We start from the raw sequence: 15077 nt of genomic DNA on the forward strand, positions 1-15077 counted from the left end.
CTGAGGCTAACTAGGGATGAGCCACCATCACTGCAGCCGTAAACGACGTCTACTCTCCCCTGTGACCCTGATCAGTGTCTACTGACCAACTTCCATTACTGTTGACTTCCTGCAGCTAGCTCCCTACAAAATGACCCTGACACCAGTGGGTCCATCACTGTTCCTTTAGACTCTGACCAGCCGCCATCACATCCTGCTCCCACCGCACACTTGTGAGGAGGAAGTAGGCTGTGCTTACCTTAAACATCCTCTGCTCCCGATTGAAAGCAATCCTCTGTGCTATAGGGAGGGAGAGGGAAATGTTAAAGGAGCATCAGGTATCTGACCTCAAGACTCCCTCTGGTCTGTCACCTACCATCAGCCCCTAGCCAGGTATCTGTGTGCCAGGCTGACACCGAGGCTGCTCCAGCTCTACCTCCCAGTGCCCCAGGGCCTGCTCACCTCGGCAGTCCTTGCATAAAGTCTTGAGCCGCTGCCTTCGGGTACCATCTCCTGAAAAGCTGATTCCACAGTTCTCACAGCACCTAGGATGGGAAACGTGGGCGTGGGGCCCTGAGTGTACGCCCAACCACAACCCTCACGGACTTGACTCTAGCCCAACACTCACCCAGGTGCAGGAAGTGAAGCTGGGACTGTGTCAGTGTCAGCCTTGGTGTCATCCCTTGGTGTCTCCTTCCTGACTTCACTCTTCTGAGGTCCAACCTGACACTTCCGAGCCTTGGCTGGCTTCGAAGGCTTCTTCCGCTTCCTGCTGGTGATGGCCAAGGAATGGGCCTGGAAATGAGAGCAAGGGCAGAAGGACGGAGACCCGTGGGTGGGTGTCAGGAGGCTCAGCACCTGTGCCCGAGTACTCCACACCGTACAGTACCTTGGGGGATGGATGGCAGAGGACGCCTTGTTTGAAGTCAAAGAGGGTGAGATCACATGCAGGGCCCAGGTATCGGGTCAGCTCAACTTTGCTTCGGATCCTGTCTCCTGCGGGGCTGAGGATGGGCCAGGACAGGTTGGTACCTAGCTGGAGCCACTGCCACTCCACCCACACAACCCTCCCACAGGGCTGATGAACAGGCCTGTAGAGCTGGTGGGATACAGGAAGCAGCCTGGGATCAACCTATGAACCCCAACCAAGAAACTACCCCAAGTAACTCCAAACAGCAGGAATATAAAAGGTGTATAAATGCCAGCATGTAGACAAACATTAATAAATAATATAAATGTAAATAGATATGCACAGATTTATAATGTGTGCTACTACTGGTATTTCACATAAGTGAAAGGAAATACAAATAGCAACACAAATAAATAACATACATGCATTAGCATTATATACTACGTACACAAAATTTATACAAGAAAAAAACATGTTTTAAACATAGCTGGCTCTTGAACAACACATGTATAAACTGCGCAGGTTCACTTACACATGAATTTTTTTTTCAATAAATATATTGAAAAATTTTTTGGAGATTTGTGACTATTTAAAACAATTCGATGAATCATGTGGTCTAGAGATATTGAAAAAATTAAGAAAAAGATGTGTCATGAATGCATACAATATATGTAGATACTAGTCTATTTTATCATTTACCACCATAAGATATATATATGAAGTCTACTATAAAAAGTTAAAATTTACCAAAACATGTACACAAATACTTAACATCATATGTGGCACCATTTGCAGTCAAGAAACACATAAACAGAAGTAAAGATGCAGTATTACATCATAACTGCACAAAATTAACTGTAGCACGTATCATACTACTATAATCATCTCACAGCCACCTCCTGTTGCTGCTGCAGTGAGCTCAGGTGTTACAAGTATTTACTTTAAATAGCATGGAAGGCTAATCATCTGAGTGAGCAGTTTGTTTCTCCATAAAATTGAGCATCACAGTAGAAAGTGACCTCTTGCAGTGGTTTTTCTCATGTCATTTTCATCATATTTAGTGCAAAACTGTAAGCCTTGGGACCCGTAACAAAGTGTCACTTGTGATACTGGAAGTGCTCCCAAGCAGCAGAGAAAAGTCATAACATTACAGGAAAAAGCTGAATAGCTTGACATGTACCGTAGATTGAGGTCTGTAGCTGTGGTTGCCCGTCAATTCAAGATTAATGAATCCAGTATAAAGTGAAAGTGAAAGTGTTAGTCACTCAGTCGTGTCCGACTCTTTGTGATCCCACGGACTACAGCACACAAGGCTCTCCTGTCCATGGAATTCTTCAGGCAAGAATACTGGAGTGGGTTGCCATTTCCTTCTCCAGGGGATCTTCCTGACCCAGGGATGGAACCTGGGTCTCCTGCATCGCAGGCCGATTCTTTACCATCTGAGCCACCAGGGAAGCCATCCACTGTTAAGGACTATCATTAAAAAAAAAAAAAAAGAAAGGAAGAAAAACAAAGGGAATTCAGGCACTGTTGCTGCAACTATGCCAGCAGCTCGAAAACCTTGTACTTTTTGCAAAATATGTTTTTATCTTGTACTGAAAATGCAGCTTTTATGTGGATGCATGATTGCTGTAAGAAAGTCATACCTATAAATTATAACAAGATTTGAGAAAAAGTCAAGTCATTATATGACAATTTAAAGCAAAAGGAAGGTGAAGGGTCTAAAACTGGGTAATTCAATGCCAGCAAAGGATGGTTTGGCTTAACAAAAGTCAAGATAACAGAAAAAGCGGCTTCTGCTAACCAGGAGACAGCAGACAAGTTCCCAGATGCCACTAAGAAAATCACTGAGGAAAAAGGCTATCTGCCTGAACAAAGTTTTAATGGAGACGAAAGTATCGTATTCTGAAAAGAGGGGGGAAAAAAACGGTGCAAAGGACATTTATTAGTAAGAAAGAGAAGTGAGCACCAGGATTTAAGGCAGGAAGGGATAAAATAACTCTACTGTTTTGTGCAAATGCAGTCAGGTTTACGATCAGGACTGCCCTTATTAATAAAGCTGCTAACCCTCAAGCCTTGAAGGGAAAAGATAAACACCAGCTGCCAGTCTTTTGGTTGTACAAGAAGGTCTTGACAATGAGAACCATTTTTTTTTTAATGGTTCCATTGATGCTCTGTCAGGAGGTACCTCACCAGTTAAGGGACAGCTTTTAAAGTTTTTTTGATATTGGGCAATGCCCTGCCCACTCAGAACCCCATGAATTCAACAGCAAAGGTGTTGAAGTGGTTTGTTTGCCCCCAAACACAATGTCTAATCCAGCCTCTAGATCAGAGGGTTATAAAGGACCTTTATGGCTCCTTACACACAGAACTCTATGGAAAGAACTGACAACACTATCGAGAATCTTCAAAGACAGAACATCCTAAAAGTCTGGAAAGATTACACCACTGAAGATGCCATCATCCTTACAGAAAAGAGTACGAAAGTCATCAAGTGCAAAACAATAACTTCCTGCTAGAGAAACTGTGTCCAGATGTTGTGCATGACTTCCCAGAATTCACAGCGAAGTTAATCAAGGAGATCATCAAAGAGATTGTGGATATGGCAAACGTCAGGGAGAGGATGAAGAGTTTCAAGACATCCATCTTAGACTCAAGAGCTAACAGACATCACACCAGAGGAATTAACACAAGACAACTTGATAGAGATGACTGCTGCTGAACCAGTACCAGATAATGAGGAAGATGAAGGAAGAGTGCCAGAAAAAAACTGACATTAGACAATCTAGCAGAAGGGTTCTGATATTCAAGACCACTTTTTACTTTATATGACATGGGCACTGAAATTAAAGCCAACAGAGGAAGAAAGATTGAGACAATGTAGAAACATTTTTGGAGAACTGAAAAAGCAAAAAAAAGTCAGAGAGAAATTACAGTGCATTTCTATAAAGTTACACCAAGTGTCTCTGCCTCTCCTGCCTCCCCCCACCGCCTCCTCCTTTTGCCTCTGCCACACCTCCTCAGCAAGACGAAACCCCCTTTCTCTTCCTCCTCAGCCTACTCAACATGAAGATGACAAAGATGAAAACCTTTGTGATGATCCACTTCCACTTAATAAATAGTAAATAATAACCAGGCTGTACAGTTAATACTTATCTATCACGTTTGTGGGTGAGTGTCTTTGTGTGAAAATCTAACAACTGTAAGGCAAGAACTATATGAGAATTTCCCTGGTGGTCCAGTGGTTAAGAATCTGCCTGCCAATGCAGGGGACTTGGGTTTTGATTCCTTGTCCAGGAAAATTCCACATGCCGTAGGGCAACTAAGCCCATGCATTGCAACTACTGAAGCCCAAGCACCTATAGCCTGTGCTCTGCAACAAGAGAAGCCACCACAATGAGAAGTCCATGGCAGCAACAAAGAGTGGCCCTCACTTGTCACAACAAGAAAAAGCCCCCGAGCAGCAACCAAGACCCAGTGCAACCAAAACAAAAGAAGAACTGTATGAGACATTTCTGTGTCACCATCATCATCACTGCCCAAGTATTCATCTATGCAAGACTTGAAATGGATAGCCTATCTTTATTCAGGCATTTATAGATGAGTGGCATTTAATATAAAATTAATAATGTGTTAGCTTTCTTACTGTTTTATAAGTATGCTTTCAAAGAATTACATTACCATACAGTATGCCTCGCTCCCTGGTTCATTAAAGAAACTGCCTATCATCACAGGTAAGTGGCTTGAAAAATCTAAAAAAATACAACAATGTAACAACACTGTATCATGAATATGATTATAATACTGTGTGCCATAAAAACTTTATAACAATTTATTCATTAGTGTACAGGCTAGGCTATCAGAAGGCAACCATATTGCTCCTTCTCAGTTATCAATGCATGAATTGTTATACCTGTAAATAAACATAAATTTTTCATATTATGTTTTCATTTTTGATATCTGATATTAGTAATATGTATAAGATCTACAATGCCTTGTATCATATAAGATAATATTCCTGTAGGCACTTGACAGTCAGGTAACTTATCCTGTAAACAGATGATGTAAATTTAATGTATTGCTAAATACAGTACAGTGCTGTGAATGAACTTTTTCTTCCTTATGATTTCCTCCTTTTTGGGCTGCACCACTCAGTCTATGGGATCTCAGTTCCCCAAACAAGGACTGAACCTCGGCCACAGCAGTGAAAGTGTGGAATCCTAACCACTAGGCAACCAAGGAACTCCCACATGATTTTCTTTAATCTCTTCTCTAGCTTATTTTCCCACAAGAATACAGTATATAATACATACACCATACAAAGTATGTGTTAGCCAACGATGTGTTATTGATAAGGCTTCCAGTCAACAGCAGGCTATTAGTAGTTAAGCTTTTAAGGAGTCAAAAGTTATATTTTTGACTGCATAGGGGATGGGCTCCCTAATCCTTACATGATTCAAGGGTCAAGTGCATGTGTACAAACAATATACATACTAGTGTAAACAAATAAATGCAACTACATACAAAACAAAGCATAAGTCACTGATGTTGGGAGATAATATCCACAGGTCACTCACATTTTTGCATGTCTTGCAAGAGAGGCACTGACTACCCTTTGCAACAAGCTATTTTTTCAAGATGTGTGTACAGCATCAGCCTTGGAAGATAAGAGAGGGTGTTCTTCCAGAGCAAGGGAAGGGATCCTTACTGTCCTAACATTTAGATTAGATTCCTTAAGCTCAGAGTTCCTTTCCTACAACAGTGCATGTGCAGATGCTAATTAAGTAGCCCTCCTCATGTCGCCCTGTGGGAATTGGCATTTGGGGAACTGGCACAAGAATGATGATATACTGGATACTGCTGATGCAGTGAGTAATAAACTGTCTTTCACCTCTGACCTCGGGGTCCCAAATCTCCTACTGGCCTCCCCAAAACTGAAACACACTCACTTGTCATCTTGCCCCAATTTGGGTAAAACCTCTGGCCTCTTCTATTATTAATCACTGCACTTATTTTGAAAGTTTTATAAAAACTGTAAATATGTGAATAACTGTACAATATAGACATAAAAATATTATATTTATTTATAAGCATAATAATAAATGTAATTCTAATTACAATTTTACTGTATTCCTCTAAGCAAATAGCAACTTACACACAAAAAAGTTTAGAAAATTTACTAACTACATGACTAACATATTCTAAAAGACCTCAAATCCTTAAACGTAACTTTGTAAACACACATTTTCATGTATTTATAGTCAATTCTCATTATTCACAGTAATTCTGTTCTATAAAGTCACTTTAAACACTGAATTAGTGAGCACAGAATCACTGCTCCTAGAGGGACTACAGGTCAAGTTCCTGTAAGCCTCTGGTCACATTTTTGTCAACCAATCAGTATATAACCTTGTTTTATGTGTGTTTCTGTTTAAAGACACCTTGCTTAATACAGTCCTCTTACAAATAATTAACTACATGGCCTTTGAATGATTTAAAACTAGGAGTTTTGGAAGCCATCTGTGTTACACAGGCTCCTTTGTCAATGTCCTTGTAAACCAAGCCAGCCTCATCAGCACTGAAAACCTACTCTTCCTCATAACTCTTTGCCTATACAGCACCTATCAAGTTTTTGGTTTTTTTTTTTTCCAGGTGTTTTTTAAAATTCTTCCACAGACTCTTTTATCTCCAGAACCTGCCTCGATTGAAAATTTAACACTTTTCACGAAGTATCACCTTTGGAAACGTGTGAGCCAGCCAGCACCAGCTGAAACTGGCTTACCGTTTCTATAACCCTGGGAACATCACAGCCGATGTCCTTTGCTTCTGGCTTCACCACACTGTCCACAAAACTCTGGTCACCATCTCAAGAAACCACAGATTTAGCCACTTTTCCATCTTTTCCTTAGCTTTATCATGTACTACAGACGTTACTTTAGCACTTCCTGGAGCAGCCTTACATACTAATTGGCTAATTTCCTCTTCTTTTTCTAGATATACTGCCTTTTTGATTCATTAACATTGAACTCACAGCCAACGGCACTGCAACTCATGCCTGAATGAAGCTTATTTAACATGCATTTTCTCCATATGCACAGAACAGACTTCCTGCCCTTGGATCACTGGACAGCACTTCAGCACTACACTCAGGGCAACTCCGCAGAGCAGAACCACCATTCAAAAGTGCAGAAAATGGGACACAAAGGAGCCCTCAAAAAGGACACTTGTTTACAGCGTAAGAGCTACAGTAAGAAATCTTCATTCAATCTTGGCTAGGAACACATGCATCAGGCGACCTATTTTTTGCCGCTCTGTGCATATCCACAAAAGATCATGAAAACAGTGAGTATGACTTCGGGGGTACAAAGAACAAATCTTAGTGAGGAACCAAATCTTCAAATATGGAACCTGCAGATAATAAGGATCAACTGTACATGCACAATTTAATTACCCATAAATGTAATCACACAGCCCCGATTTCACCCTGCCTAACCAGGTTCAGTCCTAACCCCTTTGTCCACAACCCACCCAGTACCTCTGGTAGTAGGTGTCTGAGCGTCCGCAGGTGGCACCTGACTTGCGAAAAACCTCACGGCGCTTCCAGCCGGGGCCCAGGGCTGGGCAGTCCAGCCAGTCCTCAGCCATGGGGACCACGGGAAGAAGCAGCGGCCTGCAACGTGGAAGGGGCAGTGGGAAAAACTAAGCCTTTAGAAAGGGACATGTTGTGCCACACAAACCTGTGTTTCTATTCATGCCTGTTTAAGACCTAGGACCTGCCACAAGCAACTGGCCAACATAAGGAAGGGTAAAGCCCCATTCCCACTTCATTCTTCTCTATCCTGAGCCCAGGAGCTTGTCATCACCCCCGCCCCCTTCTTGATCTGGCAGCCTTATCCTCAACCCAAGGGTCCCCATCCTCAACGCATTCCTCACTCTCACCGTCCTAATCCCCAGTTCCTCCCAGCCTCAGCCAGAGAGACCGCATTCCTCACATCTCTAGTGTGAGAGGCCCCCCACAGGACTCAGCTACCTCAGTACCCTAACTTCCCATTCATTCCCTTCCTTGATCCAAGAGTCACTAATTTTCTTTTTTAACCCTTCCATACCTTTCCCGTCTGCTGTCCTCTTATCCTTCTACCTCAGTATTACTGCCTCCATTTCTCGTGTCCTCTGCCAAAGAACCCCCAGCTCCTCTGCATCTTTGACCTGAACAGCCCCTCATTCCCTTTGTACCCTACTCCGAATGCCTCCCCATCTCACTTTCGCTCTGTCAGTGTTTTGAATCACAACTGCTTCCCAAGTCTCCGAACCCTCCCTATTTCCCTCTTCTGCAGTTAACAGGTTTTCTTTGGCGTCCTCACCCTCCGTTCCTCTCATCAGCTTCAGATACCCTGATTTCTTCCTTCAGCATCTGAACCCCCCACCCCATTCCTCTCTTGGTCCAAGACCAAAAGCCATCCCTAACTGTTGCCGTTCTGATCTCCTATGTCTAATCGTCCTCCATGCGAGACGCCCGTCCCTCCCTTTCAGCATTCCAACTCCTCATTTCTCCCCGTCATCAGCCCGAGGGCCGCTCATTTCTTCCCTTTAGCATCCTGGACCCCCATTTCGCTCTCCTTAACCCGAGAGGCCCCGATATCTCCCCTCTGCGTTCGGGTCCTCCCCATGCCTCTCCGTCCTTGTCCAAGAGCCCGACACTTCCACCTGTCAGCCTTCGGAGCCCCCAGCCCTCCCTGTCCTCCGCCTAAATCTTCCCAAGCCTCCCTTCAATATTCCGAGGCCGCCATTCCTCCCACTCATCGGCCCGAGGGCCCTTCATTGCTCTCCGTCAGCGTTCTGAGCCTCAATCCTTCCTAATTCTCCGCCTGAGCGGTCTCCATTTCTACCCCCCTTGACCGTCTCACCAGCTCGGCTCCCGGCTGGTACGTTCCACCGTTCTAGGTCCGCGGACCCATGGCGAGAATCCCGCCCGTGGCTCCCGCCTTCTCCGGCTCCTCGCCTTCCTCCTCCGCAGCCGCTTCCTCTGAAGCTGTAGCAGTCGCCGCCGCGGCCGTTCGTTGCTCCAGGAACCGGAAATCCGCTGTCCCTCTCGCGGGCTCCGCCCCCTGGCGGGACGCCTGCGCGCTAATACCTCGGAGCGTGGGTCGTGAGCAGAAAAGGTCCACGCCTGCGTGTTGACTCCGGCGGAGGAGCGCGCCCCTTTAGACGGGGCTTGTTGCGCTTGCGCACTGACGTCCAAAGAGGCTCGCGCCTCTTTAGAAAGCTGCAGGGCTTGCGCACCACGCTTGTGCTCCTCCGCCCAGCTTGTGGTCACGTGTGCTTTCCTATCCAAGCCTGAGGGGAGGAGGAGGATTGGGATTGGATTTAGTGTCTTATTGGAGGTCCCCACAGGAGGTAACTGGGAGGGAGGGGCGGAAAAAGGCTGGGTCTGTAAGCCCTCTTCGCCCACTTTGTAACCTTGTTTGCGCATGTGCTTTACCGTTCCTCCTGTCAAGGAAAAAGGAATCGGTCGTCGTTCTGAAGAAGAAATAGATTTTATTTGCGCCAACCTCAGGGCTCTAAAACTTAAAGACAGTGTTTCGGAAAACTCTATGGATTGTTCCACTTGTTTTCATTGGAAGACAGTTATATACATTTTTGAATCGGAAGATATAGATACATATATCACAGTGACACACTTTACTTAAAGTTTAGAAGAGATATTGTGTAGCTGGACCACGCTGACTCCGTGTTTTTCAGCTCCACTGTAGGACTAAGACCCACAGTTCTACCTCTTCCCTTTTCTTCATGATTGAGCTTTAGACTACTCAAATGCGTCCTGCCAGAGAAGCTCAGTATCAACTTTTACCCTTGCCTTCATCTGTTAGGAAAATTGAAGAATGCCTTTTGCTGATGCAGACGGTTAATGATTTTTGAGAAATAAAAGTTGTGAGACCCCTGGGGGAGGGGAAAACAAAAAATCTGGTTCCCGTTGGCATGGATGTGCTTCTTCGTTAGTAATGAAACCAAGGGCTAACGTGAGAAGACCCGCCAAACCTAACCTGCCATGCTTACTTTCAGTTGCTTGCTTTTAGTTGATTTTAAACTAAACTTCCACTAGCTTCCTTATATGTAATACATCTGACATGTGGATCACTGTAGTTAACAGTTGCTTAAGTTGTTTTTCAGTAACATGGAGCTGGTTCTTGGCCAGTTCAGACCACTTGAGACTACCAACTATCCAACTGGGCCTGCATAAGTGTCAGATGGATGATGTTTTAGCATCACAGGGTGAAAAACTCCACCCTCAGAACATGCTAACACTGCCATTTTATGAACATGTCTCCTTTGAAGAGCCATAAAGCTTGACTACACCACTCTAATTACCTCACTTTCCTTTCTTCCAATCACCTTTGGCCATGATTAGACCTTCCTGCCTCTTTATCTCATAAATGTTCCTAAAACCTATCTTCAAAAGAAGATGCTACACATGGACATCACTGGATGGTCCATACTGAAATCAGACTGAGTGTATTATTTGCAGCCAAAGTTGGAGAAGCTCTATACAGTCAGTAAAAAGAAGACTGGGAGATGACTGTGGTTCAGATCATGAACTCCCTATTGCAAAATTCAGAGATAAATTGAAAAAACTACAGAAAACCACTAGGCCATTCAGGTATGACCTAAATCAAATCCCTTATGATTATACGCCAGGAGTGACAAATAGATTCAAGGGATTCAATCTGATAGAGCTCCTGAAGAGCTATGGACAGAGGTTTGTAACTTTGTACCAGTGGCTGTGATCAAAACCATCCCCAAGAAGAAGAAATGTAAGAAGGCAAAACGGTTATCTGAGGAGGCCTTACAGATTGCTGAAAGAAGAAGAGAAGCAAAAGACAAAGGAGAAAAGGAAAGATATAGCCATCTGAATACAGAGATCCAAAGAGTAGCAAGGAGAGATGAGCAAGACTTCCTAAGTGAACAATGCAAAGAAATAGAGGAAAACAACAGAATGGGAAAGACTAGAGATCTCTTCAAGAAAATTAGAGATCTCCTCAAGAAAATCACCTGCCAGAGGCATTCCAAGAGCCCAAGAAAAACCTTGTGTCACAACAGGAGGCCCCACAGAGACTGAGCCAGACCTGTCTTTGAGTGTCTGAGTGTCTCCTCCAGAGGTACGGGTCAGCAGTGGCCTGCTGCAGGGGCTCTAGGTGCAGCAGACCTGGATATAGCATGAGCCCTATTGGAGGAGGTTGCCATTAACCCCACCATAGAGCCACCAGAATGTGTATAAGATGGGGGAAACAGACTCTTGGAGGACACAAACCAAAGTTTGTGTGCACCAGGACCCAGGAGAAAGCAGCAGTGACCCCACAAGAGACTGACCCAGACTTGCCCAGGAGTGTCCAGTGGAGGCGTGGGTGGCCTGCTGCAGAGTCAGGGGCACTGAGTGTGGCAGTGCCTGCACCAGACTTTTTGAAGGAGGTCCCATTGTCTTCATTATCTCCACCATAGTTTGGCCTCAGGTCAAACAAACGAAAGCAGCCCCGCCCATCAACAGAAAATTGGATTTAAGATTTACTGAGCATGGCCCCGCCCATCAGAGCAAGACCCAGTTTCCCCCTCAGTCAGTCTCTCCCATCAAGAAGCCTCCATAAGCCTCCTTCTTATCCCTCAGAGGGCAGACAGAATGTAACCCACAGCCACAGAAAACTAATCAAACTGATCACATGGACCACAGCCTTGTCTAACTCAATGAAACTATGAGCCATGCCATGTAGGGCCACCCACAACAGACAGGTCATGGTGGAGAATTCTGACAAACTGTGGTCCACTGGAGAAGGGAATGGCAAACCACTTCACTATTCTTGCCTTGAAAACCTCATGAGCAGAATGAAAAGGCAAAATATAAGACACTGAAATATGAACTCCCCAGGTTGGTAGGTGCCCAATATGCTACTGGAGAAGAGTGGAGAAATAACTCCAGAAAGAATGTTGAGATGGAGCCAAAGCAAAAACAACACCCAGTTGTGGATGTGACGGGTGATAGAAGTAAAATCTGATGCTATAAAGAACAATATTGGATAGGAACCTGGAATGTTAGGCCGATGAATCAAGGTAAATTGGAAGTGGTCAAACAGGAGATGGCAAGAGTCAACATCAACATTTTAGGAATCAGTGAACTAAAATGGACTGGAAGGGTGAATTTAACTCAGATGACCATTATGTCTTCTACCGTGGACAAGAAACCCTTAGAAGAAATGGAGTAGCCTTCATAGTCAACAGAAGAGTCAGAAATGCAGTACTTAGGTGCAATCTCAAAAATGACAGAATAATCTCTGTTCATTTGCAAGGCAAACCATTCAATATCACAGTAATCCAAGTCTATGTCCCAACCAGTAATGCTTAAGAAGCTGAAGTTGAAGAGTTCTATGAAGACCTACAAGACCTTCTAGAAGTAACACACACACACACACACACACACACACACACACACACACACACAGAAAGATGCCCTTTTCATCCTTGGGGACTAGAATGCAGAAGTAGGAAGTCAAGAGATACCTGGAGTAACAGGCAAGTTTGACCTTGGAGTACAAAATGAAGCAGGGCAAATGCTCACAATTTTGCCAAGAGAATGCACTGGTAATAGCAAACACCCTCTTCCAACAACACAAGAGAAGATTTTACACATGGACATCACCAGGTGGTCCATAGTGAAATCAGATTTATTATATTCTTTGCAGCCAAAGATGGAGAAACTCTATACAGTCAGCAAAAACAAGACCAGGAGCTTACTGTGGCTCAGATCATGAACTCCTTATTGCCAAATTCAGACTTAAATTTGATCTAGGGAAATGGTCTAGGGAAAACCACTAGACCATTCAGGTATGACCTATCAAATCCCTTTTGATTATACAGTGAAAGTGACAAACAGATTCAAGGGATTTGATCTGAAAGACAGTGCCTGAAGAACTATAGATGGAGGTTCGTGACATTGTACAGGAGGCAGGGATCACAACCATCCCCAAGAAAAAGAAATGCAAAAAGTAAAATGGTTGTCTGAGGAGGCCTTACAAATAGCTGTGAAAAGAAGAGAAGTGAAAGGCAAAGAGAAAAGGAAAGATATACCCATCTGAATGCAGAGTTCCAAAGAATAGCAAGTAGAGATAAGAAAGCTTTCTTAAGTGAACAATAGAAAGAAATAGAGAAAAACAATAGAATGGTAAAGACTAGAGATCTCTTCAAGAAAATTAGAGATACCAAGGGAACATTTCATGCAAAGATGGGCTCAATAAAGGACAGAAATGATATGGACCTAACAGAAGCAGAAGATGTTAAGAAGAGGTGGCAAGAACACACAGAAGAACTGTATAAAAAAGATCTTCATGACCCAGATAATCACCATGGTGTGATCACTCACCTAGAGCCAGGCATCCTGGAAGGTGAAATCAAGTGGGCCTTAGGAAATATCATTATGAACAAAGCTAGTGGAGGTGACAGAATTCCAGTTGAGCTATTTCAAATCCTAAAAGATGATGATGTGAAAGTGCTGCACTCAATATGCCAGCAAATCTGGAAAACTCAGCAGTGGCCACAGGACTGGAAAAGGTCAGTTTTCATTCCAATCCCAAAGAGAGGCAATGCAAAGAATGCTCAAACTACCGCAGAATTGCACTCATCTCACACACTAGCAAAGTAATGCTCAAAATTCTCCAACCCAGGCTTCAATAATACGTGAACCGTGAACTTCCAGATGTTCAAGCTGGTTTTAGAAAAGGCAGAGGAACCAGAGATCAAATTGCCAACATCCGCTGGATCATCGAAAAAGCAAGAGAGTTCCAGAAAAACAACTATTTCTGCTTTATTGATTATGCCAAAGCCTTTGACTGTGTGGATCACAATAAACTGTGGAAAATTCTGAAAGAGATGGGAATACCAGACCACCTGACCTGTCCCTTGAGAAATGTGTATGCAAGTCAGGAAGCAACAGTTAGAACTGGACATGGAACAACAGACTGGTTCCAAATAGAAAAGGAGTATGTTGAGGCTGTATATTGTCACTGTGCTTATTGAAATTACATGAAGAGTACATCATGAGAAATGCTGGGCTGGATGAGACACAAACTGGAGTCAAGGTTGCTGGGAGAAATATCAATGACTCAGGTATGCAGATGATACCACCCTTATGGCAGAAAGTGAAGAAGAACTAAAGAGCCTCTTGATGCAAGTGAAAGAGGATAGTGAAAAAGTTGGCTTAAAGCTCAACATTCAGAAAACTATGATCTTGGCATCTGGTCCCATCACTTCATGGAAAATAGATGGGGAAACAGTAGAAACAGTGACACACTTTATTTGGGGGGGGGGGCTCCAAAATCACTGCAGATGGTGACTCCAGCCATGAAATAAAAGATGCTTACTCCTTGAAGAAAAATTACGACTGACCTAGACAGCATATTAAAAAGCAGAGACATTACTTTGCCAACAAAGGTCCATCTCGTCAAGGCTATGGTTTATCCAGTAGTCATGTATGGATGTGAGAGTCGGACTATAAAGAAAGCTAAGTGCCAAAGAATTGATGCTTTTGAACTGTGGCATTGGAGAAGACTCTTGAGAGTCCCTTGGACTGCAAGGAGATCCAACCAGTCCATCCTAAAGGAAATCAGTCCTGAGTGTTCATTGGAAGGACTGATGTTAAAGCTGAAACTCCAATACTTTGGCCACCTGATGTGAAGAACTGACTCATTTGGAAAGACCCTGATGCTGAAAAGATTGAAGGCATGAGGAGAAGGGGATGACAGAGGATGAGATGTTTGGATGGCATAACCGACTCAATGGACATGAGTTTGAGTAAATTCCGGCAGTTGGTGATGGACAGGGAGCCCTGGCGTGCTGCAGTCCATGGGGTCTCAAGGAGTCAGACATGACTGAGCGACTGAACCGAACTGACTGAGACAGCATATTAAAAAACAGAGACATCACTTTGCTGACAAAGGTCTGTATAGTCAAAGCTATGGTTTTTCCAGTAGTTATGTGTAGATGTGTGAGTTGGACCATAAAGAAGGCTGAGTGCTGAAGAATTGATGGTTTTGAATTGTGGTGCTGGAGAAGACTCCTGAGAGTCCCTTGGACAGCAAGGAGAACAGACCAGTCAGTCCTAAAGTGAATCAACTCTGAATATTCATTGAAAGGACTGATGCTGAAGCTG

The 15077-nt window shown here is 43.8% G+C and overlaps 1 protein-coding gene across 48 annotated transcripts in view; it reads right to left on the minus strand.

Annotated features, from left to right (window-relative positions):
* Positions 1-8972, minus strand: part of MBD1 (methyl-CpG binding domain protein 1) — a 56095-nt gene extending 47123 nt beyond the window's left edge. For 45 of the 48 annotated variants that reach the window (XR_009690807.1, XM_061130962.1, XM_061130955.1 and 42 more), the window contains exons 1-6: positions 8794-8927; positions 7425-7559; positions 869-983; positions 608-774; positions 442-524; positions 239-279 (exon numbers count right to left, since the gene is read on the minus strand). Coding sequence is in view for 47 of the 48 variants with exons in the window: in XM_061130962.1 (XP_060986945.1) it covers positions 239-279; positions 442-524; positions 608-774; positions 869-983; positions 7425-7534 (516 nt within the window). In the remaining variant the exon portion in view is untranslated. Of the gene's footprint in view, positions 1-238; positions 280-441; positions 525-607; positions 775-868; positions 984-7424; positions 7560-8793 lie in introns of all 48 variants that reach the window. The other 3 variants (XM_061130964.1, XM_061130966.1, XM_061131002.1) reach the window with 2 other exon arrangements.
* Positions 8973-15077: the final 6105 nt, after the last annotated feature.

This window comes from Dama dama, chromosome 27 (genome assembly GCF_033118175.1).
Source record: "Dama dama isolate Ldn47 chromosome 27, ASM3311817v1, whole genome shotgun sequence".
Lineage (NCBI taxonomy): Eukaryota > Metazoa > Chordata > Mammalia > Artiodactyla > Cervidae > Dama > Dama dama.